Here is a 25,686-nt window from a genome sequence, read left to right as displayed (position 1 = left end):
GTGATGGATGATGGACCAATTTTGCTTATTCATTTTATTTTCTGTACACTGCATGCTGTGTGTGTGGTGGAGCATGAGGTCTGAGTGCCTTGTCCTGGGTTCTGCAGAGAGGGGAATCTAGGGCAAGCCTGGGCAGAGAGGGGAGAACTGCTCCTTCTCTAAGAGGGACTTAATGTGGTGTATTAAGGAGGGGGGGAAGGACATAAAGAAAGATCCATGCACTTGGGGGAGTAAATCTACCTCAGAAGTCACGGAAGTAAGGATGCTTTTCTAGTTACCCTCTAGTTACAGGGAGCAAAGAGTAAATTGCTTCCTCCACTAAAGATTCCTGAACTGAGAACAAGTCTGGCAGAAAGAATCTGTCCTAGGGGAGATTTTTCTTGAGGCTTTTATTTATTGCCTTGGTCATAATATCAGTATTTTCTCTTTACCTGGTAAACTGCTTATTGATTTTTTGGTGTGTTTTTTTTTGTGGTTTGTTTGTTTGTTTTAATTTTTTTGTTTGGTTTTACTTTTTGCTTTTGTTTTTTTGTTGTTGGTTTGTTTTGGGTTTGTTTTGTTTTTGGTCAGTTTTTTAAAATTTTGTTTTAATTTCTTTTTTTTTAGTCACACATCTTTAAAGATCAGAGCCTCTGAAAATGCCATCTTGAGGCTTTTAGGAAAGGCTTTTTGATGTGGCATCAGTTGCTGAGTCATTTCTTAGTGGACAGGTGGCAACCACTAAGAAAACATGACTTTTGGGACTTCTGTGAGTAAAAGCAGGTGATCTAAGCATTGGATGAGTTCTGAGATGTTTATTACCTTCTTGTTACTGGAGAAGTTTTATTAAGCCCTGTCTGAGGCAAAAGAGCATTTTGGGCAGATTTATGGCAGCACACTGGATACAAGTGCATGATAACAAATCCATTTTGTTGCTAGGCCTATCACTGCACACTCCTAAGGTATGATCTGACTTTAATATACTATTTTTACTAGGTTTTTTTTCTGTTTGTGTGTCCTGCAGGAGAATGACTCAGGAACACTGGATACAGTTGGTGCAGTTGTTGTTGACCAAGAAGGAAATGTTGCTGCTGCTGTCTCCAGTGGAGGTTTAGCACTGAAGCATCCTGGAAGAGTTGGTCAGGTGATTATTGTACTTTTTTTTTCAGTTGGGAATGATTGTTCAGTGTCACAAGCAGGTGTGGTATCAAGCAGGAGCTGTGACAGCAAACTTCTGTTCTCCCTTCCTTCCTGTTAAATGCTGAAGGCATTTTCACTGCACTGATATGCAAGTGTTCTTAGTGTCCTCCATCAGTGTGATAAAACAGTGATAGGTAAGACATTGGTCTGTGGTGAGTTACCTTTTGCCAGAGATATCAACAAGTTAATTTCTTGGGCTTAAATACATCCTTAATACCACAAATGGTCTCTTAAATGCTTAGAGTCTTAAAATAAGATTCCTCTCAATATTTAGGGAAGCTGTCCTAATTAATTTTTAAATGATCTTGTGAATTGGAGGAAGGGACAAAAGTAATAAAAGAACACATCAGATATTTATGATGTGTTATTTATAATTATGATTGTTTTTAAATGATATACAGTTCTATTTATTATTAATGTTAATAATAATGATATATTTATGATGTGTCACCTTATTGTTGTTAGGAAATTTTGAGGTGCAGCAGAAATTTATACTCCATTGCTGTACAGCTGTATTTTTGGTTGACATTTGCCACTGTGCAAAAAGCAGTTTTCTTTTGAAATGTATTTAGGATTTTTTTTTTTGAATAGCCACTGTGCAAAAAGCAGTTCTCTTTTGAAATGTATTTAGGATTTTTTTTTGAATAGCAGAGTGAAAGAGACTTTATATGAACAGGGTTATCTCTACCCTCATTTTATGTTAAGCTAGGCTAGAATACTGTGTCTATGACAAACACTCAGATCTCAAGAATAGTAAAAGGATGTAGCAAAATGGAGTAGAATTACAATATGGTTATGATATTCTTATTTATCTTTTGTATTAATACTTGGATTTTTCTTGCGTTTCTTTTTTTGTTATTGTTGTTGGTTTGAGGTTGTTTTTGTATTTTCATTTTTCTTTTTTTAAGGAAAGGGAATAAACCAAAAATCTCATACATTTAAAATTTATGAACAATGTGCTTCTTTCCTTAGGCAGCTCTTTATGGTTGTGGCTGCTGGGCTGAAAATACAGGAGCTCATAACCCTTATTCCACTGCTGTGAGTACTTCAGGTATTTACTACTTTTATAAATATTTAATGAAGTTGCTATCTTTCTCTGTAATTAGCTTGCAAATTTAAAATACCAACATTATTTCCAGACCATATTCTAAATTTCTGTCATTTATTTGCATATATATGTGTGTGTGTGCGTCAATATAGTCTTTAAATCCATGGATTGATCTCTTGTTGGTTGCTCATATTGCTCTTTTTACTTAATTAGCAACCATGGAAATTTTTATCCTGTTTTGTATTGCACTGAAAGGACGTGCTGTATTTGTTAGATGTTAAGGAACCTGTCCTGCTGTGAAAAAGTGCTTATCAGCCCAGTATTGTATTAAATGCAGAATACCTCTGGGAATGGAAGCCTTGTGTAAAGGACTAAGATAATCAGAGGGTCCTTTGGATACAAAAATGCTACATGCAGTGTATTTCCCTCCAAAACTTTTAATTACTATTTCAAATGAGTATTTAGGTGAATTTGTTCTTCATCTCTCTTTTCCTTCTGAAGGGAAGGGGAAAAGGGAAAACCAAAATACTGGAATAAGTGTATCAGAAAATACTCATTCAGCAATTGTGAAAGCAGTGTAAGAATTAGGAGAGCTTTTGTTCTCTTTGGAAGGCTCAGGGTCCTGGACACACAGAAGTATTGTGTTCATTTGATGCCTTGCAGAACACAAAAGTCTTAAGGTGAAGTTATGTAGGAGTTGCTTTTACTTTTTTTTTTCTTCCCCTAGTTGTATGAACAGCCTCAATCAGAAAAACTATTCGTGACACTTTTTCATAAGTGCTTATGTCAGGTTGCAAATTTAAGGTATATCCCACTGCTCAGTGGGCAGAGTTATCAGCATTCAGTACAGGGAGAGGTGAAATTTAGGTAATGTCAGCTATATCCCATGGGCAATGCAGAGTTAGATGATGCAGAAGTGGGAGGGGGGGGGTTGATAGAGGCTGAAGAGCATCAGGAATATCCTGTGTTGCTTTTATTTCCTCTGTATTCACGTCTGTCTTGAACTGTTGAAAATTTCTGTAGATGTTCACCTTTAAGTTCAATGTCAGTAATAGCAGATGTCCTTTTTGGTACTCAAGGGAGGATTCTACTGAATGCAGGAGTGTCAGTAGATGTTCTTGCACAAGGGACACCGTATTGGTTTTAATTTAATAAATGCTTACCTATGTAACCGAATATATGTAAATATTGGGGACCATATTAATTAGTGAGCATAAGTCCAATATTAGACATTGTTTGTGGAAAAGCTGAGAAGGACAACTTTATTTAGTTCTTTGCAAAGTCAGCTGGATTTGAAGTCTATGTGAGTACTGACAAACATCCTGGTGCAGTTACAGGAGATGAGGAGATTTAATGATGGCCTGAAATAGGAACCTTCTCTCTTTTTGCTGGTACCACTTTTATACAGTGCTAAGTGCTTCAATTTTATGCTATTTTTAACTGTCACAAACACACATTTATGGATACTTGTTTGGTTCAAAACATCTAGCTTCCATGACATTACCCTGATCCCAGTCCCAGTTAATTGGAGTGGCCTGCTGGCGGCTGTGAAGCTTGGCCATCTGTTCATTCACTGATTTGAATTCAGACTAGTGGTGTTTAATTAAACTCTTGTTTCTGGTTTTCCTTTAAAGTAAGCGTGTGTATGTCTGTGAGAGAGAGGGAGATAGAAATGTTTACAGGAAGTGAGAACTCTTCTGTAATCAATACCATTCTTTTTTCCATTTCAGAAGCTCATAATGTTTTATTTTATAATGTACTTTATGTTTAGTGCAGTTCTAAAACATATTGATGCCTGACTCTTGTTTAAAATATGAACATCCAACAATGTGAACCATGAATTTAATTAAGGAGTAAAGGGATGGAAAAATTAAGTTGTAGGAAAAGTTGAAAGAATGAAACAGCTTGGCTGGATCACAACAGGAGATGGGAATGGGGGCGTAAACATCTGCAAATATTCAGGTGAAACTGCCATGGCTGAGCAAGAGAATAATGCATTAAAATATATCATTGTTACATTTTTAGAAAGTAAAGGTATTGTGTAAACTCTAGAAGATGCCTTGATTTGGAAAGCTCCAGGATGGACAGTGCTTCTTAACAGAATATCACCACTGTTGCTTGATGTAACTAAAACCCGACTAGCCTGTTGTAGTGGTTTGGTCCAAAATACTCATTACTATTTACCTTGTGTGATATAAGAATTAGGAGAAAAGCAAAGCAGGCAGTGAAGAATATAAAGAATATTGAAAGAATATAAAGAAGTTTATTAACAGACCTAAAAGAGGGAAAAAGAAAAAATAAAATCATACTGCACCTTCAGAACTCTTCTTCTCCCCCCACCTTTCTCCCTTCTCCCACTGACAATGTAAAAAGACAACCCTTGAGATGTTCAGTCTGTTTACCACTTCCATAATAACCTTCTTCAGTCCATTTAGAAAGAGGAGTCTCTCATGTCAATGCTATGGAGAAATTATCACAACGAGACAGCCGTCTGGGTTGGTTCTCTGCTCGCATCATGTGAGAGTCCCTTCCCCCGACTTGCAGCTTTTCCCACAACTGCTTTCAAGGGTCCAATCTTGAGTTACTGGGGTACAATTTTAAGGTTGAGCTGTTCAGAAACAAAAGTTCTCTTCACCCATCTCTGGGAGCATTTTCATCTCGAAGGACAGAGGCCCTTCTCCTTCCCTGGGAGCAAAGGGTCTTCCTCATCTTCATCTTTAGGACTATCTCTGGGAGCATCTCTAGGAACTGAGGTTTTCTCCTTTTCCATTTGGAACAAAAGTCCTCATCGCTTCCATCTCTCCCTGTTCAAACTTCTCATCAAATTACAGCTGCTTCAGCATCTGCCTATCTCAGCACAGGTGCTTTTGCTCACAAGTACAAGTTGAATGCTCCATCCCCCATTTCATGCCTTCATGAAATTACAACAGGTACTCTGATATATCATAGCTTTACAACAGAATTTCAGCTTTAAGCATCTCTCTCTCTTCCCTCAGGTTTTCACAGCACTAAAAGGGTTAATCTCACCTAGGCCTTGCAGCTGGAATGTGGCTTATCACAGTGGAGAGGGGGAGAGCCAAGCTGCTCCGGCTGCCCACAGCAGAGCTGTGGGGGGTTCTGCGGGTGGAACAGGGCCCGTTGGCTCCAGGATGGCCGTGGCCCGGCCTGGCCTGGCCTGAGCAGGGCCTGGGCCGGGCCCGCTGGCCCCTACACAGGGCCCGCAGCCACCTGTCCCAGCACCGGAAACGAGAGAGAGAGACTCTGCCTCAGAGTTTCCTATTCTTAAGCGTGCATCACGGAGACGGTTAGAACTTTAAATGGCTCAAAGAATTGTCCATATTCAAGCTGGCCATCTGATAGGTCCTGTCAGGTCACAGAGGAAGCTGTAAGCACCCCTTTGCAAGGACATCCCTTCCGGGACTATACTTGCTAACCCATGGGACCTGTGTAATAGTGATTATACTCCCTCCTGTAGGTTTCCAAATGGGCTTTGTGTGGACATATATTTTTAAAAAAACAGCAACAAATGACACTTGCATGGTATGTATAAATAAAAACAGTGTACCTGCACATTCATTTCATGTTTCATTTTACATTCAGACATTTTCACCTGTATGTAAACATATTTAAAATGTGTACATAAAAGAAGTTTACAGTCAGCTTAAATTTCTGTGGTTTTCACAATATAACATTTTATTGTTTAATTTTACATGTCTATTTATTTTACTTTGTCTTTGAGTCATAAATTTGGCACAAATCTAATAGTTTCTACAGGGAATTTTTTTCCGTTGTGTGGGGAGAAGAGAAAAAAGAATAAAATTAGACTGTGGTTGCTGTGGGTATTGAGTAATGTTTAATGTTTATTGTTAAATGACTGCAGAGAATAGCTGACTCATCAAATCACATTTGGAATTTAAAAAAAAATCTTGAATAAAAAGTTCAACTCTAATTCCCTTAAAGCTTTATCAAAAGTATCCTCAAAATTATTTGGTATTAATATGTTTTAGACCGAATAATTTTAGCTGAACAATTCTTTAGGAAGTAAAAGGTTTCCCATTTGTGCTGGTTTACACTTCTAAACTTTTTTTCAGTGATAGCTGAGAATAGAAATTCAAGCCCTGAGAGTTTGTTACATCAGGCTATATATTCAATCATGAAAAAGGATATTTTTTGGCATTAGTTTCATGCAAGCAATTTTGAGGGGTCAAGTTTTGTAAACTCTTTTCATTCCATACTTAAGAAATTGTTCATGTCTTTGGGTCTTGGAAGTGATGATCAACTAGAGATTGAACAGGTTGGGGAAAGGAGAGTTCAGAATAGTAATTCAAAGTAGGCAGAGTACAAACTCTTGCACACTGAAATCCATGTGGAACAGATACCTTGGGTTGAACCAGAGCTCCAGACTGTTTGGTGGCCTGTTTCAGATAGAGAGTGTTTGCAGTTCTCCAAGGAAAAGTACAGGACTGGGAAAAGCACCTCCATTGCATTGTCCAGGCTTCTGGCAATTTGTGATACTGGGACTTTATAAACTCGAGGTATATTTGTTCTAATAGGTCAGGGTGACTTCTGAAGATTTCTCATTTCTTTTTGTTCTTAGAAGACCAGATATTTAAATTTTGCTGGGAACAGTTTTATTCTGTGGTTACCTTTGTAGAAACTTCCTTGGGAAAGGAAGAGTTTTAGTTTAAATGCCACAGTTAATAACACAGTAGGATTTATTCTTCAGTTTTTACTAATTTTGTTCTAAAATCCTGCAATTGAAGCTTCAGTTTTTCAGTACCTGCCTCATTTAGAAAAAAAAAAAAAAAAAGCAGGATGGGGAAGATGTCACCACATGAGTACTTGAAAGTAAGTCCAAGTTCCTGTAGCTTTCTTTCAATGGTTTTGTATTATTTGTTGGCCCTGTGGCTGCTGGGAGGCTTCCTGCTTTTGCCTATTCAGGAAGGATTTCGTATTAGTTCTTATGCCTTTTAGCAAGTTGTTTCTTAAATATTTTTGGCTATTTTTATCATATTTTTATATTGAATGTGCCAAAGGTGGTGGTTCTGAACTTGTTTGGGCATGACTTCAACTTTTTGCATGGTAATTTCATACCTCTAACAGTCACTTGGCCTTGTTTTTTAACCACAATGTCTTTGGTTTTATTTTTTTTTTTTTTTTTGGCTTCTCAAAAGTTACTTCAAGGTTTACAAAATACAGGGTATTGTAAAACTCATATTTTATGGTAATAGTTTAACAGGGCCTGGGACAACTGAAATCAAAAGATGGAGACTTTCTAAAAACACAGTGGGGAAGGTGGTGGAACTTAGAGATGACTGTGAATTTAAGGGGCCTTAAATCCAAGGTTTATTCTGTAACTCTCAGTCTAAAATTCAGTTTCTGTGTAAACAAGTGAAGCCTTTCTGTTTTTTTCCCCATCAATGTTTTGAGGCATTTTGATATATAAACTCCAAATTATATTAAAATTAATATTTTGTTTGGGGAAAAATGGCTGTGGGACTTTATTGGCAGCTGAAGGATAAACATTACAGGAATTCAAATATCTCAAAACCAGTATTAAAATTCGAGAAATTCAGAGAATGTTGCAGTTGCAGGCATAGCCAAGATACCTGGGCAACCTTAACTGTGGCATGTAATAACAGTGCAAGGCCCATTCCATGCAGGAATGATGGTAGAGATGGAGTGAAAGCTTGTTAAATGAGATGAGCGTGACCAGTGGCCTTTATTTAGTTATAAATGTAAAAAACAGCTAAACTGGGTTTTGGATCAACGTAGTAGAAGCCAAATCTGTGGTGTTTAAAAGCTTTTCTGTGCATGTGTGCACACAGACACAAACAAAACAGGCTCCCCTTTAAGCACCCCCCACACCTCCCCCCAAAAAGAGGCCAGAACCACACTCATAAGGCTGCTTGGAACTCTTTAGTCGATGTTTTTTGTTGGTATATGAATGTAAACACAGGAAGATGGGTACTATTTGGAGGGAAAACATTTGTGAACAAAACCCAACCGCAGGAGAAACAATAGTCCATTTTTTGGCTGTACTTTAAGAAAACATTTCCTATTTTTTCCTGGTCATAATAAGAAACAAGGACTTTGTGCATATTCTTCTTATTCAAAATAATATCAAGTGTGACACTGAATCTCCTCCTCAGTTGGAATATTCATGATGATTGTGAATATTCATTCACTAACTGTGCCAAAAGTAATACTGCTGGGGTAAGAGGGAGGCTGTATCTTTCCTGGGAGATAAATTAAAAAATCATAATTCTCTTTGGATATACAGAACCTTAACTATAAATATAAAGGTAAATGTAGAATTACAGTAACAGCTAATGCAGGACGCTTTGAAAATGCAGCCCTAAGTAGAATTTTTGAGTGGAAGTGTAGAGACTGAAAATGATGTCTTGCATTTCTTTCATCTTTACAACAGCAGGAAATAGAAAGCGTACAAAGAATGGGTGTGCTTTGTGTCTAGGTACCAGCCATTGAAGCCAGCAAACCTTTAATATTGCATTTCTGACGATAGGCAGAAGGTCTTGCATTATTTACAAAATGAAGATATTCTGTGACACAAAGCTGCAAAATCTCCAGCTTTTACTAAAATGTATTTGAGGAGACTATTTGACACAAGAAAGGCCCATAGGTTATCCTAGGGAGATTTTAAATACAACCTAATTTATAATCCCAAAGAAGAAGGAGTAGAATCTTGAAATACATTGAGTTTATTCAGATAAACTAAGCATGCTACCAAATGTAATTTGGTTTCAGGGCTGAGCCAGAGTTGTGTTTTGTTGAGAAGGTAGCAGGGATACCAGATTTCTGGAGATACCATATTTATTTATGAGGTGTAGTTGAGGATTCTGTTTGGGAAAAGTCTTTCAATGATGTCTTGCTCTTCTACCCTGCACAGAGTCTTTTCTTGAATGGAATGAAGATCAGATAGAGAAAACAGCAGTGTTTTAGGAATATGTGTACAAACTGTATTTATTCTGTGTAAACTTCCTTAACAATTTCTTGTGTTGGTGAATTCACCAAGATCCTGAAAGACTGTTAAGGTCTCTCAACAAAAGCAGTGGCCTTTATTCTCATAAAGGCATTTTAGAGATTAGATCATGATACTTTAAAAGCTGTGTTGGATATACATTTGTATATATAAATGCATCATTCCATGAAGGAAAAAATAGCACATACTGTGTTGTGAAGAATCACAGAATTGTTTAGTTTGGAAGGAACCTCTGCAGGTCCAGTCCAGCCCCCTGCTCAAGAAGGTTTTGTCTTGTTTTTGAAATCCACATCAATAAGGGAATAAATATATTCACTCTTCCTTGCCCCACCTTTTCCTGCTCAAACTTTGTGTTCACATCTGTCCTTCTTTCCGGTCCATTGTGTGTCTTATGGATGCTTTTGCAGGCAATATGGAATGGGTAATGTGGAATAGGATGGAATAGGAATGACACCTATGCAGAGATGGTCTGTGGTTGTTAAATTGGTTGTTGAGCTATGTCCTCAGCCAGTGTTGTGGTCTCCTTATGGAAGCCACTGATCTGTAGGTTCCTACTTGAAAACTCCTTTTGCAAACAAACTACAGCGATGTGCAAATCTACGGAGTAAATACTTTTCAGGAAAGCTTTAATGCAAATAAATTGACTTGTAATGCATAACTTTGGCTTTGTGATTCCTTTGTGTTTTAGGGCAGTAGTGGCTGTATTAGGATCCAGTGAGTGGACACCTGGCCAGTGCTGTTTCATAGAATCATGGAATGGTTTGGGTTGTAAGGACCTTAATAGATGAAATCCCTCTACCCTGGGCAGGGACACCTTCTCTTAGAACAGGTTGCTCAAAGCTCCATCCAGCCTGGCCTTGAACACTTCCAGGGATGGAGCATCCACAATTTCTCTGAGCAACCTGTGCCAGTGAATCACATTTACAGTGTGATTATAAATCTCGCTTCAACCTTGCATGTGTTATTAGCCCTTACCTAGCACACACATGCAGCACTGTCTGTCTGGCCTGTCCCTCTGAGTCCAAGCTCCCAATGCCCAGAGGAATTTCACATGCAAATCTTGTATCCTGTACAGATTGTTTGAGCTACACTGTGAGATAGATATTATGATACAATTAATCTCTTTGTAGGCATATGTATTATCTGTCAGAATCAGACTGGTCCTGTAAGATTTGGGGAATAAGAGGTAATTTAATGCATCACAGATGAAGCAGCTGCATATGAGAGAAGAGTTATGTCATTGTTACCATGAACCAGAGGGTAGGGTGGAGAAAGAAGAGGTCTATCTCCAGACAGATCAGTATTTACCTGTGAAGTGAATGTTTCTGTCAAAAGTTCATTCAGCCTTTGCGTCCAGATACAGCTGGGAGGCTTCAGTGCTGTAGCATGTGAACTAACTCACCACCACCACGAGTCTGGGAGCAGAGAGAGGAAGCCCCAGGCACAGATGATTTGTGGGAGTGGTGGCACTGAGAAGCAGTCAATTAAACACAGTACTGCAGTGCTCAAAGCTGAGGGGTTTGTCCTCAGAGTGATCAAAATAGTTGTTTGAATTGCCTTCGGAAGGCTGGTTGGGAAGCAGAACTGGATGGATACAATAATCAGAGTGCTTATTGCCTCTTGAAATTTTAATTGGACTTGATGTTATAATATCAATTAAGCTTGAAGGTGCAAGCTTGGGCTTGTGGAAGTTGTAGCCTCCTGCGGAAGGCCCAGTGCTCGCAGAGCAGCGCATTTGTAACCTGGGCCAGCAGCTCTGCAGCACCAGCTCCTGCTCGGGACACTTAGTCCTGGCCCTGTCCCTGTGCCTTGCCCAAGTGGCTTGAAATAGGTGCAAGGATATAAAGTGAATTGGAGATGGTGGCAGACTGAACTCCCTTTCTATGATGCCTTTTCCTGGTCTTAAAATCAAGAATCAAACATGGTTAGAAAGGAAAAAGGGATTTTACCTCTGTATTTATTTTAAGGATCTTTAGGTGCATCATGTCCAGGTTGAATTCACCAAAATGCACACTGCAATGCACACCCACAATAGGTCTGCTATATCATTATAGGTCTTACTCATTAGCATATCTATCAAAGATTCCCCAGTGAGAGGCTCAAGTGAGCCCCCCCTCCCCCAGGAACCTTCCCCTGGATGGTTCTATCTTGGTTTACAGAATGTGTTCTGGAGAGGACCTTGGGGTCTGTGGTTTCTAAGATGTCTAGTCTCCTAGCTGAACAAAATAAATCTAAGAATGTAGGCTAAAAACCACTAAGAATACAAAAGCTATAAAAAGGTATATAAAAGGGGTATAAAAAGGTGAAAAATCATCATGGCATCATCTATGTCTTAAACACTTTTCTGGGATTGGGAGTAAATGTAGCAAACACATAAGTTACTGTCTTACCCTGTAAGTTTTATATGACAAAAGTGATGTAGTTTGGAGAGGTGTAGTGTTTTTACAGAGATCAGTAGCAGCAAAGCTTCTGAGGAAGGCCTAGGCAAAAGAGTTTGCTTCTTTCTTTACAGCTTAACTGAGATTTATCTTTCAAAATGTATTAAATGTAATGAAGAATGTACAAAGTACATCCTCTTTAAGGGACCTACATTTTTTCTTCATTCTAACCTCTCTTGGATGTAGATCTAGAATTCTTTTTGTTCATAGTAACTCAAACAAAAAGCTTTTTAATGAATTATCTGCCATTTATCACTATTTAAAACTTAAGGATTCATTCATTTGGCATTGTATCTCTCTAACCTTTTTTTTCTCATCTGTAAAATTGTAGAAAAATTGAATGAGTTGTTCTTTAGAGTGATTTCAGTTTATTTTTCCTGTATTAAAAACTTAGAGGCATAAGTGTTTTCCTGCCTTTTGTTAGAGGAGATACTTTAGATACAAGTTTGTCTGCATGTTGAATTTGTCTTTTGTTGTCTTTGAAACCTGCCCACATTTACTAAAGTTTCAACCTGTTGGAAAATTTCCATTGCATTTTCTTAGTAGGTAGATCATCTAAGAATATTCTGTCTGCAGCAAGAATGTGCTCCATTGATCCCTCTATGATCAGTGCTTTAGGAATTGGACAGGACTTTGTTTGCAGGTGTTTTTTCTGGCAGTAGGTCAGTAATTTAAAAATTTCCCCTGCTAGTATGAAGACAAGATACAGCAGCTGATAGGAGTAAAAAAAGCTAAAGTTATGTAATTTTAATTTAATACTGTAGTGCATTCTGCTAGACTGCAGCACTTTGTCTTCATTAAAATATTATTTCAATATGTAACTACCTGTGTCAGTGTCTTGCCAACTAAATATTTTTATAGTACTGCAGAGTTTGTTTTTTAAAATCACTGGCTTGCAAGTTTTTAGGCAGCTCTTTCTAGAGATGCTGGAAATGACAAGCAGAGCTTCCTCAAATACAGGTTTCACTGTGTTTCCAGTAGGCATAACTAGAAGTTATCCAGGAAATAAAGCAGAAATAGTAGTTCTTTAACTTGTTAACTGACACTTTAGGGACTACTATTGAACTGAAAATAACATCAAAGCTTAAAGGACAGACACAACAGGGCCAGGTTCAGACTCTGCTGCGTAGAATAGATGATAAAATACAGGTAACCTGTAACTTCTGTCTTTAGCTTCTGAAAAGTGAAGAGTCATACTTTGGCAGTGGAGTAAACTAGATTAATTTTTCCATTCTTGACTCTATGTGAGTAATGCAAGTTTCCATTCTATACTCCTTTAAAACAAGTTCCAACACTTTGTGTCGAGGTACTGTGTGTTTCATAGCTAGACAGGCTCCAGCAGCCTGTCAAAGCTCCATAAGCTCTCTGCTTATGGCTCACAGAAAGCAAACTAGATTTTCATTTCTCCTTCCATTCAACAGGAGCCTCTTTCATGTCTGAAAATTGAAAACGCGTGTTTTTCAGTGTGGTGCATGGATGTGTGTGTGCCCTCTGGCACACCTGTTTCTAATTTCCTGACTTGAAAGCATCTCCCATCAAAAGAAGCAGAAAAACAGTTTCTCTCTGACATGCTGCTCAGAGGCCCTCGCTTTGCACAAGGCCTTCCTTTCGTTTGCCATCTTGGTTCCATCGGAGGAACATTATAAGATGCAGAGCACGCAATGTATGGGATGTTCAGCTTATATTGTGCTGGGTTCTTTCTCCTCTTGTTGTGGTTATTTCAGGCATTAGAAATCTTCTTGAGAAGTCACTATGCTGAGGAAAAAACCCAGTGACTTGATCCTTAGTTTCTTGCATGAAACTCAAATGAAAGATTCAAGTCTGTGGCAGGTTAAGGTTTGTATACCTATTTTATTTATACAGTTTTAGTTACTGTTTGGTACAGGAAGATTAACATTTAAAAATTACAGCTCAGATTTCTTACCTTTTTTCAGAATCATATGCAGTGTAAAGTAGTATCTAGTATAATAGCTAAAATTTGAAGATGGTAACAATCTTAAAAGATAAAAATATCACAAAAACCCCCCCTTGTAACTTGGTCGTTGTGGAAGTTGTGCATAGGCTAACTAGCAACAACTACTGCTGAAATAGTAACTTGAGGGGATTACTGATACATCCATAACAACTAAATTATAGTAGGATAACAGAAGAAAAAGAGACTATGAAAAAAAAGGTTGTAGATTCCCAGACTGTTCTTGTGCAAATCTTGCAGTAATCAATGAGGAGTATTTGAATAGGAGGTAAAATCGTATTATTCTCAGAAATTATGCATATGAATACCTACAGAAAAGGGTTCTATTTCACTGTTGGTCTGCCTGGCACTTTGAAAGAAACTGTAATGTGGCATGATCCAAGATACGTGTCTCTGAAAATCAATGTTGACGTTTCTGTATGATCTTCAAGTGATTTTCAGGCAGGAATAGAAGCTTCTGGTTGAAGACAGGTTTTCTGGGATCTTCTAGAGTTTTGTTTGGGTTTGTAGTTTGTTTACAAAATAATGCTGTTGTGGCTATTAAGCCTCATTCTTCTTTCTTTCCCTTGTCATAGGAATCTGTTGCCAAATACCTCTGGAGCCTTCAGGAATCTGTATATTTTTCCCTTTAATCTAGGAGGCTAGAAACTTGCATCAAAATATCTATGTATTTATCTATTTGATTTTCATAAAATCTTAGAATGGTTTTGGTTGGGAGGGACCTTAAAGCCCATCAAGTTCCAACCCCCTGCCATGGGCAGGAACACCTTCCACTAGAACAGGTTACTCAGAGCCCATCCAACTTGGCCTTGAACACTTCCAGGGATGGCACATTCAGAACTTTCCCGGGCAACTGGTTCCAGTATCTCACCACCCTCACAGTAAAGAATTTCTTCCTAATATCTAATTTAAATCTACCCTCCTTCATTGTAAAGACATTCCCCCTTGTCCTGTTACTCCATGCTCTTGTCAGAAGTCCCTCTCTGTCTTCCTTGTAGCCCATTTAAGTACTGGAAGGTGCTAGAAGGTCTCCTCGGAGCCTTTCCTTCTCCAGGTTGAACAAAGCCAATGCTCTTAGCCTGTTTCTGTATTAAAGGTGCTCCAGCCCACAGATCATCCTCACGGCCCTTGTCTGGATCTGCTCTAACAGTTCCACATCTTTCCTGTGCTGGGGACCCCAGATCTGGATGCAGCACTGCAGCTGGGGTCTCACCTGAGCAGGCAGAGCAGCAGAATCCACTCCCTCCCGTGCTGCCCACCCTGCTTTGGATGCAGCCTGGGCTGCAGTTGGTTCTCTGGGTTGCAAGCACATGTTTTCAGGTCATGTTGAGTGTCTTGTCCACCAAAAACCCAGACATCCTCCTCAGGGCCACTCTCAATCCATTCTCCTCCAATCCAATCCATCCTCCTCAGGGCCACTCTCAATCCATTCTCCTCTTCTATTTGTGATTGGGGTTACCCTGGCCCAGGTGCAGCACCTTCTTCTTGGTCTTGTTGGACTCCAAGAGGTCCACACAGACTCACCTCTGCAGCCTGTTCAGGTCCCTCTGGATGGCATCCCTTCCCTCCAGCACGTGACTGCACCACACAGCGCGGTGTCATTGGCCGAGTGTGCTCTCAGTCCCACTGTCCCAGCTGCTGACAAAGGATTGAACAGCACGGGCCCCTGAGGAACACCACTCATCCCTGGTGTCCACTTGGACGTGGAGCCATTGCCACAGCTCTTCTAGTGTGACTGTCCAGCCAATTCCTTATCCACTGAGCAGTGTGCCCATCAGATCTGTGTGTCTCTTTAATGTACAGACAAGGATGTTGTGCTGGACAGTGTCAAATACTTTGCACAAGTCCAGGCGGATGGCACCAGTTGCTCTTCCCTTACCCTCCAATGCTGTAACCCCACTGAAGAAGGTCACCAAATTTGTCACACATGATTTATCAAAATAGTCTCTATAAATTATTTGTTTTCTGTTAGAAGCATTTTTCCCTTTGCCAGTAGCAATCCCAGAGGAAGGCAATTAATTGTACTTAGCCCTGCAAACACGGACAACAACAGTTCCAACAGTAGTATTTTTGTCAGCGGAGGAGTTACAAGTAGACAACATGGTGTTTGCAAAATACTACTGTGTTAGGAAAATAATTTGTTTACTATATGAAACAGTTACTTCAGTGTGAAGCACTAATTTAACCCAGTAAATTTTTCCAGCTAGTCATCTCCATTTGAGTCACTCGTGTGAAGTCTTAGAGAAGCATTTGTCTGTCATTGCAAAATATTCATCTCTGAAATATAATGAGCTTCAGGTTACTGAAGAAGTCATCATCATAACTGGGAAAGGGTAATAAAATGATTTAAACTCTGTGTACAGGAAAATTACTAAAATGAATGTATTTGACACTTCAATGTAGAATTGAAAAATTCTTAGTGGGAGTCCCTCTTGGTTTGGTTTTAGTATTATTCAGGGAAAGAAATGCGAAATGTATTAACACATGCAGTTAAATGTAGTATAATGTGAGATAGTTAAGCAAATGAACCAGATTTACATTTTCATCAACTTATGTGCATGATTTGGAAATGTGTTCAAGTAGCTTTCACTGTAATTGCTGTCTTGAGTCATGTTAATACAAGGCTTTTTGGAAGTTGGCTAATGCTGGCAGTTAGACTAAAGTGACTGGAACTATAAATTTGAACCCACGACTTTATATTATATGTTATAAATCAGTTTTGATTGCTGTAGTAATGTATCAATTCATTTTGTGTCTAGTCCTAGTGTTATCTACAGTGCGTCCCCAGTTTGAGGCTATAGAGATGTATAGATCTGCTAAACCTCCAAGAAGTTTGGTTCTGACTTGAGATAATTGAAAGTGTAGTTCTTTTTCTCAGCCTTTATCTGGTCGAAGTATGTGAAACACTGCTTAGGTTTGTTTGGTTTTGTTTTCTGTTTTTGTTTGTTTGGGGTTTTTTTTCTGTTTAGTTTTTTGGTTTTTTTCTTCAAAAATAGATGTTCCTACATCAAAAACTACAGTAACAAATTTTTCTTTTCCAAATGGGGGAATTGTTTTCCTTAGTTATCTGTTCCTGCAGACTACCAGCAAGTGATGTGTTGAAAGATTTTTACATACACTGCCAGCAGCAGTCTGTAAGTTTATTGCCTTATAGGTTGACATAAATATGACAAAAAGAAATGACTTTGTCTGTGGGGATGTAGAGATGTGTGATGTGTTTGTAGAATTGCAAAGCTGCTTTCCTTGTGGTTGATCCTGGATCACATCAGTGGGCTGCAGCTGTTCTTAACCCATATTAAGTTTTCTCTCTCTGAATTTTTTTTGGAGCAGACTTGATGTTATGGGAACTCTTCAATAAAGTCATTCTCTTGGGGGGAAATAACATTATACGTCATGCAAAAAAATGGCTATTGTTTTTTTGATGCCAATTTAGGAAATACTTGAAAATTGTGAAGTAGTAACATCTGGTTTTATTACTTGATGCATTGGAGATGCATAGGCTCACTCTGATTTCTGTGTCTCATTTGTTTGATTCCTATTCTAAATCCCATGCTTCTTACTCATATAGTTATATTTAAATGTATTGCATGTTATATTTAAAGGTACTAACAGGTTTTTTTCAAGAAAAAACCAGCTTTCTCAGCTTTTGCTGGAGCATATGCCTGCTTAGTTTTGTTCTTTACAGCAAAACTTCATATTGATTAAAGCTTCTTAGCTTTAAAAAAGTGATGTCCATGTTGTGATCTATGGGTAAAATGCATCTTGTGGGGTTTTGTCATGTTCTTCATACATCACTTTGTCTGGAATGAATAGTAGGTAACTCACAGTTCTATTGTGGACAGAAGCTTTTGAGTGTGGGTGTAATGAGGCAAATGAATGGACAGACCCTCCTGTAAGCAGCTGCAGAGGATGCTCTGTTGCACGAGCCTCTTGAAGATTATCCCCTAACCAGGACACTTCTCTCAGTAACTTGAGAGCTTGACAGTCTTGATGAAAACACTTTTTCCCTTGTGCTCTCAAGAACGACTTCCCTTGGCTGTGTAACTGTTGTAGTGTTTTGGCTCTTTCATTTCCCCCTAAATTTGTAACTGGTTTTTACTCAATCTGTTTGCTATACAAAGAATTTTTTGTCTTTCTGTTGTGCCACTTGTATGTAGATTCAATGCCAAAGTGTCCCACTTCAAACAACTCAGTTTAGCTGAATTGTATTAATCAGGAGACACTGCCCATTAGCAGGGACACATAACTGAAGACCAAGGTATTTTTTTGATGATTGAACATAGCAGGATTTTGGGACACATGTACACAGTTTTTCAGCAATCTGGTTCCTGGGCTGATTCTCTGACATCTGATGCATCCATAGTGCTCCAGAGGGTGGTTTTTCTAATCTTTTAAATGAGGGGGGTAATTTTTTTTTTCTTCTGTTTTAGCAATCTTTGAAGAACAGTGGGAAATCACTGTGCATTTAAGGGAAAGGGTATAATTGTGTGACAAGTTGCCAGAGAGAGAGATTCTTCGAGTACGTTACCATGTTAATTAGGGTTTAAAAATGGTGAGAAGAACAAGAAACCAGTCTGTGAGTAGCTCCAATATGCAGTGCCAGACCTGCCAACATCTTTGTGCCATGTTGTAACCAAACCAGTCAGTGCTCTAAACTCAGCATATGCACAGTGATGAGAGACTCAGCAGGCTGCACTGGAGCTGCTTTGGGTTGGGTTTAATTACTAAATTTTTCTTTATGCCACATCTAGGCTGGCTTCAGCCAGTGTCTCTGTTCTGGGCTTGTTAGTGCTTCCAGTAAAGTGAGAGTTACCCGTGGAGACTGAGCTGTGTTTGTCTGAAGCCAGCCTAGGTCTGATGTCTTACCAGCTCCAGCTCCCTGCCACTTGGAAGCAACTAGATTGTTTCCAGCCATAAATTTGTTTCTGGAGGCTGTGTAGGTGTATTTATGGAGTTCTGTACCTGAGCTAATAAGTCCAACTGGATTACAGCAGATTTTTTTTTTTATGGTTCCAGTGCTTGCATCATCTTGTCGTGTTTAATGAGAAATATGCTAGAAATATTTATATATAATTGTGAACTGACTGTATCTGATTTCTCTCTGTATATTCTGGTGTCTAATGCAGTCTTAGGCCCTGATAAGTTACAAATCTGATTAAAGTGCAGTTGCTTAAATTTAGATAATTTGAGGTCATTGTTACATTACAACTCTACATTAGTTATGCTTTTCTTTCTGTCCTAACTGGATAACACAGTTCACCTGGCTCTTGGTTAGACCTCTTCTAGCTGCTTTGTCTACTTCCCTGCCATTGAGAAAAAATGTCAACAAATGGGAGGCCTAAGCAGTGTAATGACCTTGGTCTATATGGAGAAGGTATCAGCAGTGGGTTTTCCTGTCCAAAAAACCCCAGTTGATCCAGTAAACATGCATGGTGTCACTTGGCTGCAGCTGTATGTCCCAAAGCACAGTACAGGAAGGGAAAAGGGTGTAGGAGAAAAAATAGCAGGTGTGAAAGTGTTCCTACTGAACAAGTGTAGCAGTAATGACCTGCTTGTCTTCACCAAAAATAGGTTTCAGGGGATAGGTACAGAAAGCACTGAGGCAATAAGTGGTTGTTTGCAGAACCTTTTTAATTTCTTAAGGACAAACCTTTAAAAATTACAGGAATTTGTATTAGGAGTCCAATGACCAGCCACTGTGGCAAAAAAGCATGGGTGAATTCATGTATTCCTTTGTTGAAAAAAGGCCGAATCAGATGGTAGAAGAAGTAGGAGATTCTGTCATGCAAAAGGAGTTACTGTGTCACTGAAGTTGTTCTCAGTTTGAAGAGTTGCATGCAAGGATCATTCCCAAGAGAATGATTAGTAAGAGGATTCTATCTGGAGAGAGATTACAAGTCACAGATAGTGTTGCTGTTTCTTCTTTCTGTTATGTAAATTTTGTTTGGTTTATGCCTTTGTGCACTCAAAATTTCAGGAAAGTTGTGAGAAAACCACTGACTTAGTTTAATTTTTGCATGACTCAGTGTCAACCTTTTTTAAAAAATATATATATATATGGCAGAAACTTGTCATATGCATCACTATTAAGAAACTGTCACTACTTTGCATCACCACAGCCAAATTAATGTGATGATGTAAATTAATGACAGGGTTTCCTTGTAGTGATATTTATATTTTGACTATTCCCAATCTTAATATTTCTATAGGTTGTGGAGAGCACCTTGTCCGGACCATACTGGCCAGAGAATGTTCATGTGCTTTGCAAACAGAGGATGCCCACCAAGCTCTCCTAGAGACTATGCAAAACAAGTTTATTGGTAAGTATATGGTCCTGATTTGGTTAAATGTCACCCAACATTGTTGAAAATGCAAGTAACTCTATTAAATAAAGATACTCATGATTTCTGTTGAAGCCTTGTGTTGCAGTTGGCTTCAGATTTAGTATTGTGTTACATCTGAAAAATGTTAAACTACGGAAGAATATATTAGGAAATTTAAAGGAAAACCCTTGGAAATACCTCAATTGTTATGTGAGTCATAGAATACCCAGAGAGGTTTGAAGAAAGAATTTCCTGTCTGAATCACGGGCTGTGGTGTACAATTGCATATTTTAGAATTGATGGGTTAGGAGCATTAGCAAAAATTATTCATCATGTTAACCCTTTTAAAAATAGTAGACTTCAAAACCATTTCATGTTCTAATTAAATGCTTTGGACAGACAGATTCTGGTTTGCTATTTACACCATAAAATTAATTTCTTGAAAAAGTGAAATAGACTTTATTCAAAAAAATTTTTTTCTTTGATTTAAGAGAATTGTGCAATATGTCTTCAATTTCTTGTAAATATAGATCTTGTTTTCTTTCCTCAAGTCATAAGCAAAATATGGATGTGGAATTTTAAAATAACCATAAAATCTTGCCCTTTCCAGTGTAGCTTCTGGCATATGTGTTGACTTGCAGTGGCTTCATAACCCTTAAAATTTTTCAAGCTTTAGAATCCACAGACAATTTTCATCTTCAAAATTTCTTACAGACAACATAATACTTGTATATTGTATTGCAAAGCTCATTTTATGATACTTTAATTAGAACTGAAAGAGGGACCTATACACACCTTTTGAGGTCCTAGGGACTGATGCCCTTGGTTTTGGCAAGCAGTGCATTGCAACTTCTTGATTTCTTTTTATAGTGTTGAATCCATGTTAGATTCTGCTTCTGACATTTGACTGTTTATGGGGAAGTCACCTTCGCATTGGAAGACTGCACTTGATAACCTGCTGTCATACTGCAGTCATTTCTAGGTGTTGTAAGAGTGCACAACACTCTGTGTGTTCCCCAAAAAGATTCTAATCCAAGCCGCAAAAATGTAGCTTTCTATATTTAATCACTCATTCCAGTGCATTGTGGCCCAAAATTAGGAATTTGTGTACCCAAAAGAAGCCCTTAGGAAGGCTGCTTGTGATAGCTGTGCTAATTTGTAGCCCTGCTTTGCAGGTGTTGTAGGGATGTGGCCTAACTTCAGGGAAGTCGGATCTTTAGTCCACACTCTCAAAATGTATTGTGCTGTTTGTGGTAAGAGTACTAAAAGCAGGCACAAATTGTATGTAGCCTTCTGCAATTTCACATTAGTGCAGGCACACACACAAGATGGAAAGCTACCGATGAAGTATTTCATAGAGACTGGCTGATAAAAACCCCCGAAACAAATATTTTTTAGTTAAATGTGCCTTCTTTAAGTTGCTTTGAGTTTTCTGGGTTTTCTTTGTTCTGTTCGGTAATGGTTAGCAAAAAATGCAAGTCTTCTTTTGCTGTTTAATGCAAACATATTTTGCCCCCACTTTGCATAACAGAAGTTTTCATTTAAAATGTTAACTGGCTCCTATGTGATACATATGTTGTGTTGTTTACTGAAAATGTGAAAATGTTTCTGTTGGAGATAAGAGCATATTAAATGTTGCTGAAGTTTTTGTTACACCTGAACTATCAATTGCAGAGAAAGAGGAGCTGCACAGGTGGAGGTACCAGGCTAACAGTGTGATGTGTTATTGCCTTGAGAAAACACACAAAACCCAGCTAAACAGCAGGGAGTGAAAAGAGTGTGAGACAGGATAAAATTAATGCTTTTCATGAAAAGAAAATTGAAAAAAACATTTATATAACATTTATATAAAAGCTTTGTAATTCCTTTTTAGAGTTTCATGTTTTAATTTGGAACAGGTCTGGCTTGTATTTTCAGAAACTTACCACTGCAAGCTTTTGCTGCCTGACAGCAGGAATGTGTACTATCTGCTCAGTCATCTATCTGGGCAGTGCTGATGTGGGAAAAAAAGACACAGCCATCTTTGTTTTTTGTGTAGGTGAAGTGCTTGGATTAGAAGACATAAAATCTAGTTTGTGCTCAGCTCTCCTGTGAATGAAGACTGATCAAGGAAAACATCACAATACAGATACATCTTGCTGGTTACACGTGATGTAGTATTGAGTTTGTAGCTGGTAGAGAAATTTTGGAAATCTTTGCAATTCTGCAGATGGAATGCAAAGTTATATGTGGCAAATGCAGTGCAACAGTTAAAAATGTGCGTTACACTTAAAACAGCAGGGTTATACTAAATAGGGTTTTTTTGCTGTGACTTTTCATAGGTGATGTGCTAGTTGATAGCACAGGGTGTGGTACGGTGCAGGCTTTCTTACTGTGAAACAACAGGATAAAATGGGCTAGTAGACTCCTTGCTGATGGCATGGATGCTTCCCTTGCCTTCCTTAGAGCCCTGTTTTGTGGTCTTGTCAAACTGTCAACGGAATTATACTGGACCAAGGCTGAAAAAACCCCAGCCTTTAACAAAGCTAAGCTAGAACGTTTTATCAGAAGTCAAAATGTGTGTTACTTGTATCAGGGGAATGAACAGCTGATTTTGGGAGTTGCCATCAGATTGGTGCTTCCTGTTTACAGGACTCTCCGAGTCTCTGCAGAGCTCTGGGAATCCTTCCAGCTAGGGAATGCCTGGCTTAGACAGTGAGTGCTGTTTAAACAGCAGGTGATGAGCAAACTCATGTCAGATGTGCTTCTCTCATCCTTTCTCAGAGCCAGCTTACTGTGGAGAATGCACAACTGATGGTTGAATCAGAGGTGAGAGAAATTAAATTTAGACTTTTGTAAATGGAATGGGATCCATATCTTTAGTCAAAGAGCATGAAAGGCTTGGTTCACCATTGAAGAATGGTGTTCTGTAAACACAAATACCTTCCAAACAGAAGAACAGAGGATTTTGTTACTCATCATTCCTTTCAAATGCAGCCAAATTGGTGGAATGTCGACTTAGAGTAAATATTTGTGTCATCTCACTGGCGGAAAATCTGGGCATTTAACAATGGCAACGTTAGCAATGGTACTTTAAAACTTCTTATGAAGTATTAGAAAATAATGAGCTGAAAGACATAGTTGGAATCTGATATTTGTTCTTTCCTTAGTGGAAATATGTTTTTCTATTCTTGTATTTTTAAACTGTGCTTCAGTTGAGCGAAGTCTGCAGAAAGGTAATACCAGAAGGATAATGCTGACACTTTCTCTTCTAGAAATTTCGTGTCAAAATCCTTTCTTCTGAGCAGGAGTTTGGACAGCTAGGAATCATAGAATATGAATTTCCTGATAATTAGTTATGCTTGTTGGGGAGGAAAAAGCCTCATACTTTAACAGTAACAAGACTGTGATTGGCATTACACAGTGTTATAGTTACTTTATAGTACATTATAATTTCCTTCTGTGCTGCATCACTTTGAGCTTTGGTGTATCCTTTGTGATTTTCTAGCAGAGGAAACAAACTATGGAAGCATTATTATGCTTCTCCATGACACAGAGGAAAAGATTTCAGAAGAGAGTGAAGTGATCCTGAAGTTTCATAAACACAACATGGTGATGTTCCACAAGGATTTGTCTGGGTCCTCCCTATGCTTCTCCATGTCAAAAGCATTGGGATTTTATTGGTCTGTGGTAATACCTCAGTTATTTAATTTCTTAGAATCTTCCCTGTAATGTTTTAAAGTGCATGTGTTTTCCCTTGCAGCTTCTTTAAAAATTCAATATAGATGTTGTAACTTAATGTATCATGAAATACAAAGACCTCTGATTTGAGACAGCTTGTGCTTAAACGTTCAGCAAATAATGGTGCATGAAATTAAAAGCAGGCTTCATTTAGTGCTTATTATATTCCTCTAATGTTTATTTCAATTGTTACCTTGGAGTTTAGTGGGATACATAGCAGAAGCAGTGGCAAACAGCTTCACTTTCACACGTTCTGTACACAAGCTGACAGTCCAGTGGCTGAGGTGATCTATAGACTGTTGACCTGAAAAAGTCAGAATTTCACTCACACGATGCACAAGAAGGTTCAGAACTGTTTTGCTGCCCTCTGTTAAAACTGGGGGATGCTGAAGCACTTAATTGGTTACACCACACCACGGTCAGTGTTTAGACCAGAGTTTTAAGCCTTTGAAAGCTGATGTAAACAATGAAGCTGGTAATGGTTTCTCTGCTGAGGAAGAGTATGAGTGTAAAACATCTGATGAACAGCTGGTTCATTCTTCAGCTGGGTAAGTGCAAATAAAACACTTCTCTTACAGCTTAGTGTTGAATCTGTGCTAGAATGGTTCTGTGCAGTAACTACAAATGGGGAAAAAAGGCACAGGATCAGAAGTGAACAACTCATATCAATCCCGTGATCTGGAGGAAGCAATCCTCATCATGGGAGAGCTTTAATTCAAAAGAGATGTTGAAGAAAAAGTGTTCTTCCCTTGTAGCTGTAGCTTCTCCAGAGCAAGGCTGAATGTTGAGGCCGTTATTTGCCTTAACACTTGTGAAATCTCTTAAGTTCTGTCCCTGATCAGTGGCTGAACCTGGGTCGTGGTGTTCAGTTCTGGCTGCTCTTGCAGAACTGAATGGGATCAGTGAATGTGGAGTTGCCGTGAAGACCTGTTTGCTTGCTTTTGAGAGACCATTGCTACAGATTAATAACATACACAAATAAAATACACAAATAAAAATGTGATAATGCTTTCTGTATGTCACATAGCAATAACAGAATAGTTGAGCTTTGAAAGAGAGAAACGTGTTTTGTAAAATGCAGTTTTGTGACTGGGGAAGGTGAGGATTAGACCAAAACTAATGAAATATGGGGTTTGTTTCATTTTTTTCCTACCTCTTCTCTCTGGTGTGGCCAGCCAGTGCTAACATTATTAGTTAATGCTGCAGTTGAAGTTCTGCTTTGGATTTTTCATGCCGCATTCCTCAGTGGTATGCCAGTGTAACTGGGAAAGGAAGACAGAGCTTCATGAGACTTAAAATGATATTTAAAGCCCAAGGTTTTGTAATTTTGTCATTAGCAAGCTATTAGATCAAAGATTTATCTAGCAATTCTATTTTATTGCAGTGGAAAACAGTATTTTTGGCTAGTAGGCATATTTTGGTTTTATTTTAACTAAATTTTGAATTTGTATGGGAAAATCTATCTTTCTGAAGAGTACAGAGAGCAAAAATGGTGTAGGAGGTGGGAGCCAAATAACTTTTTCCTTCTAGTGAGAAACGTTCTGCCTTTAATATGCATGGCAGTATTTCAGTTCCACCTTTTCTCTTTCTCTTGAAATACTAGTTAAATGTAATGTATATATAAAAAAGTCATTACTTACATTGTTATTTTTTACAGAAGTCTGCACTGTTATTTCTTTTTCTCAATGGGTTGGCTGTAACAAAATGAGTTTTAGAACTAAATGAGTGAAATATGCTCCTAACCTTTGAATTCACAGTGTTTTGAGAACACTCAGATTAATTCCTGTGTATGGTACAGGGATTCTCTTTAGAAATAAAATATAATACTGGTTTTGTACCATTATTTTTACAGATTTAATGATGGACAGATAGCATTTGACTGTCTGGAATTTTGTGTACTGTAGACCTACTCATTTGCACTGTATTGCTGTGTTAAAATGCACTCTTTAACGTAATTGTAATCATCATCAGTAACTCTGCATATCTAGAAAGATCTTTGTTTA

General features: G+C 38.4%; 1 protein-coding gene across 6 annotated transcripts in view; it reads left to right on the top strand.

The window, feature by feature from the left end:
* TASP1 (taspase 1) overlaps window positions 1-25,686 on the top strand; it is an 82,253-nt gene that overhangs the window by 37,071 nt on the left and 19,496 nt on the right. For all 6 annotated transcript variants that reach the window (XM_039569533.1, XM_039569531.1, XM_010403058.3 and 3 more), the window contains 3 exons: window positions 1,004-1,123; window positions 2,152-2,230; window positions 19,850-19,960. In XM_039569533.1, coding sequence (XP_039425467.1) covers window positions 1,004-1,123; window positions 2,152-2,230; window positions 19,850-19,960 — 310 coding nt within the window. The remainder of the gene's footprint in view (window positions 1-1,003; window positions 1,124-2,151; window positions 2,231-19,849; window positions 19,961-25,686) is intronic.

The sequence above is a fragment of the Corvus cornix genome, chromosome 3, assembly GCF_000738735.6.
Source record: "Corvus cornix cornix isolate S_Up_H32 chromosome 3, ASM73873v5, whole genome shotgun sequence".
Classification (NCBI taxonomy): domain Eukaryota; kingdom Metazoa; phylum Chordata; class Aves; order Passeriformes; family Corvidae; genus Corvus; species Corvus cornix.
This window is presented reverse-complemented; position numbering and strand designations above follow the sequence as displayed.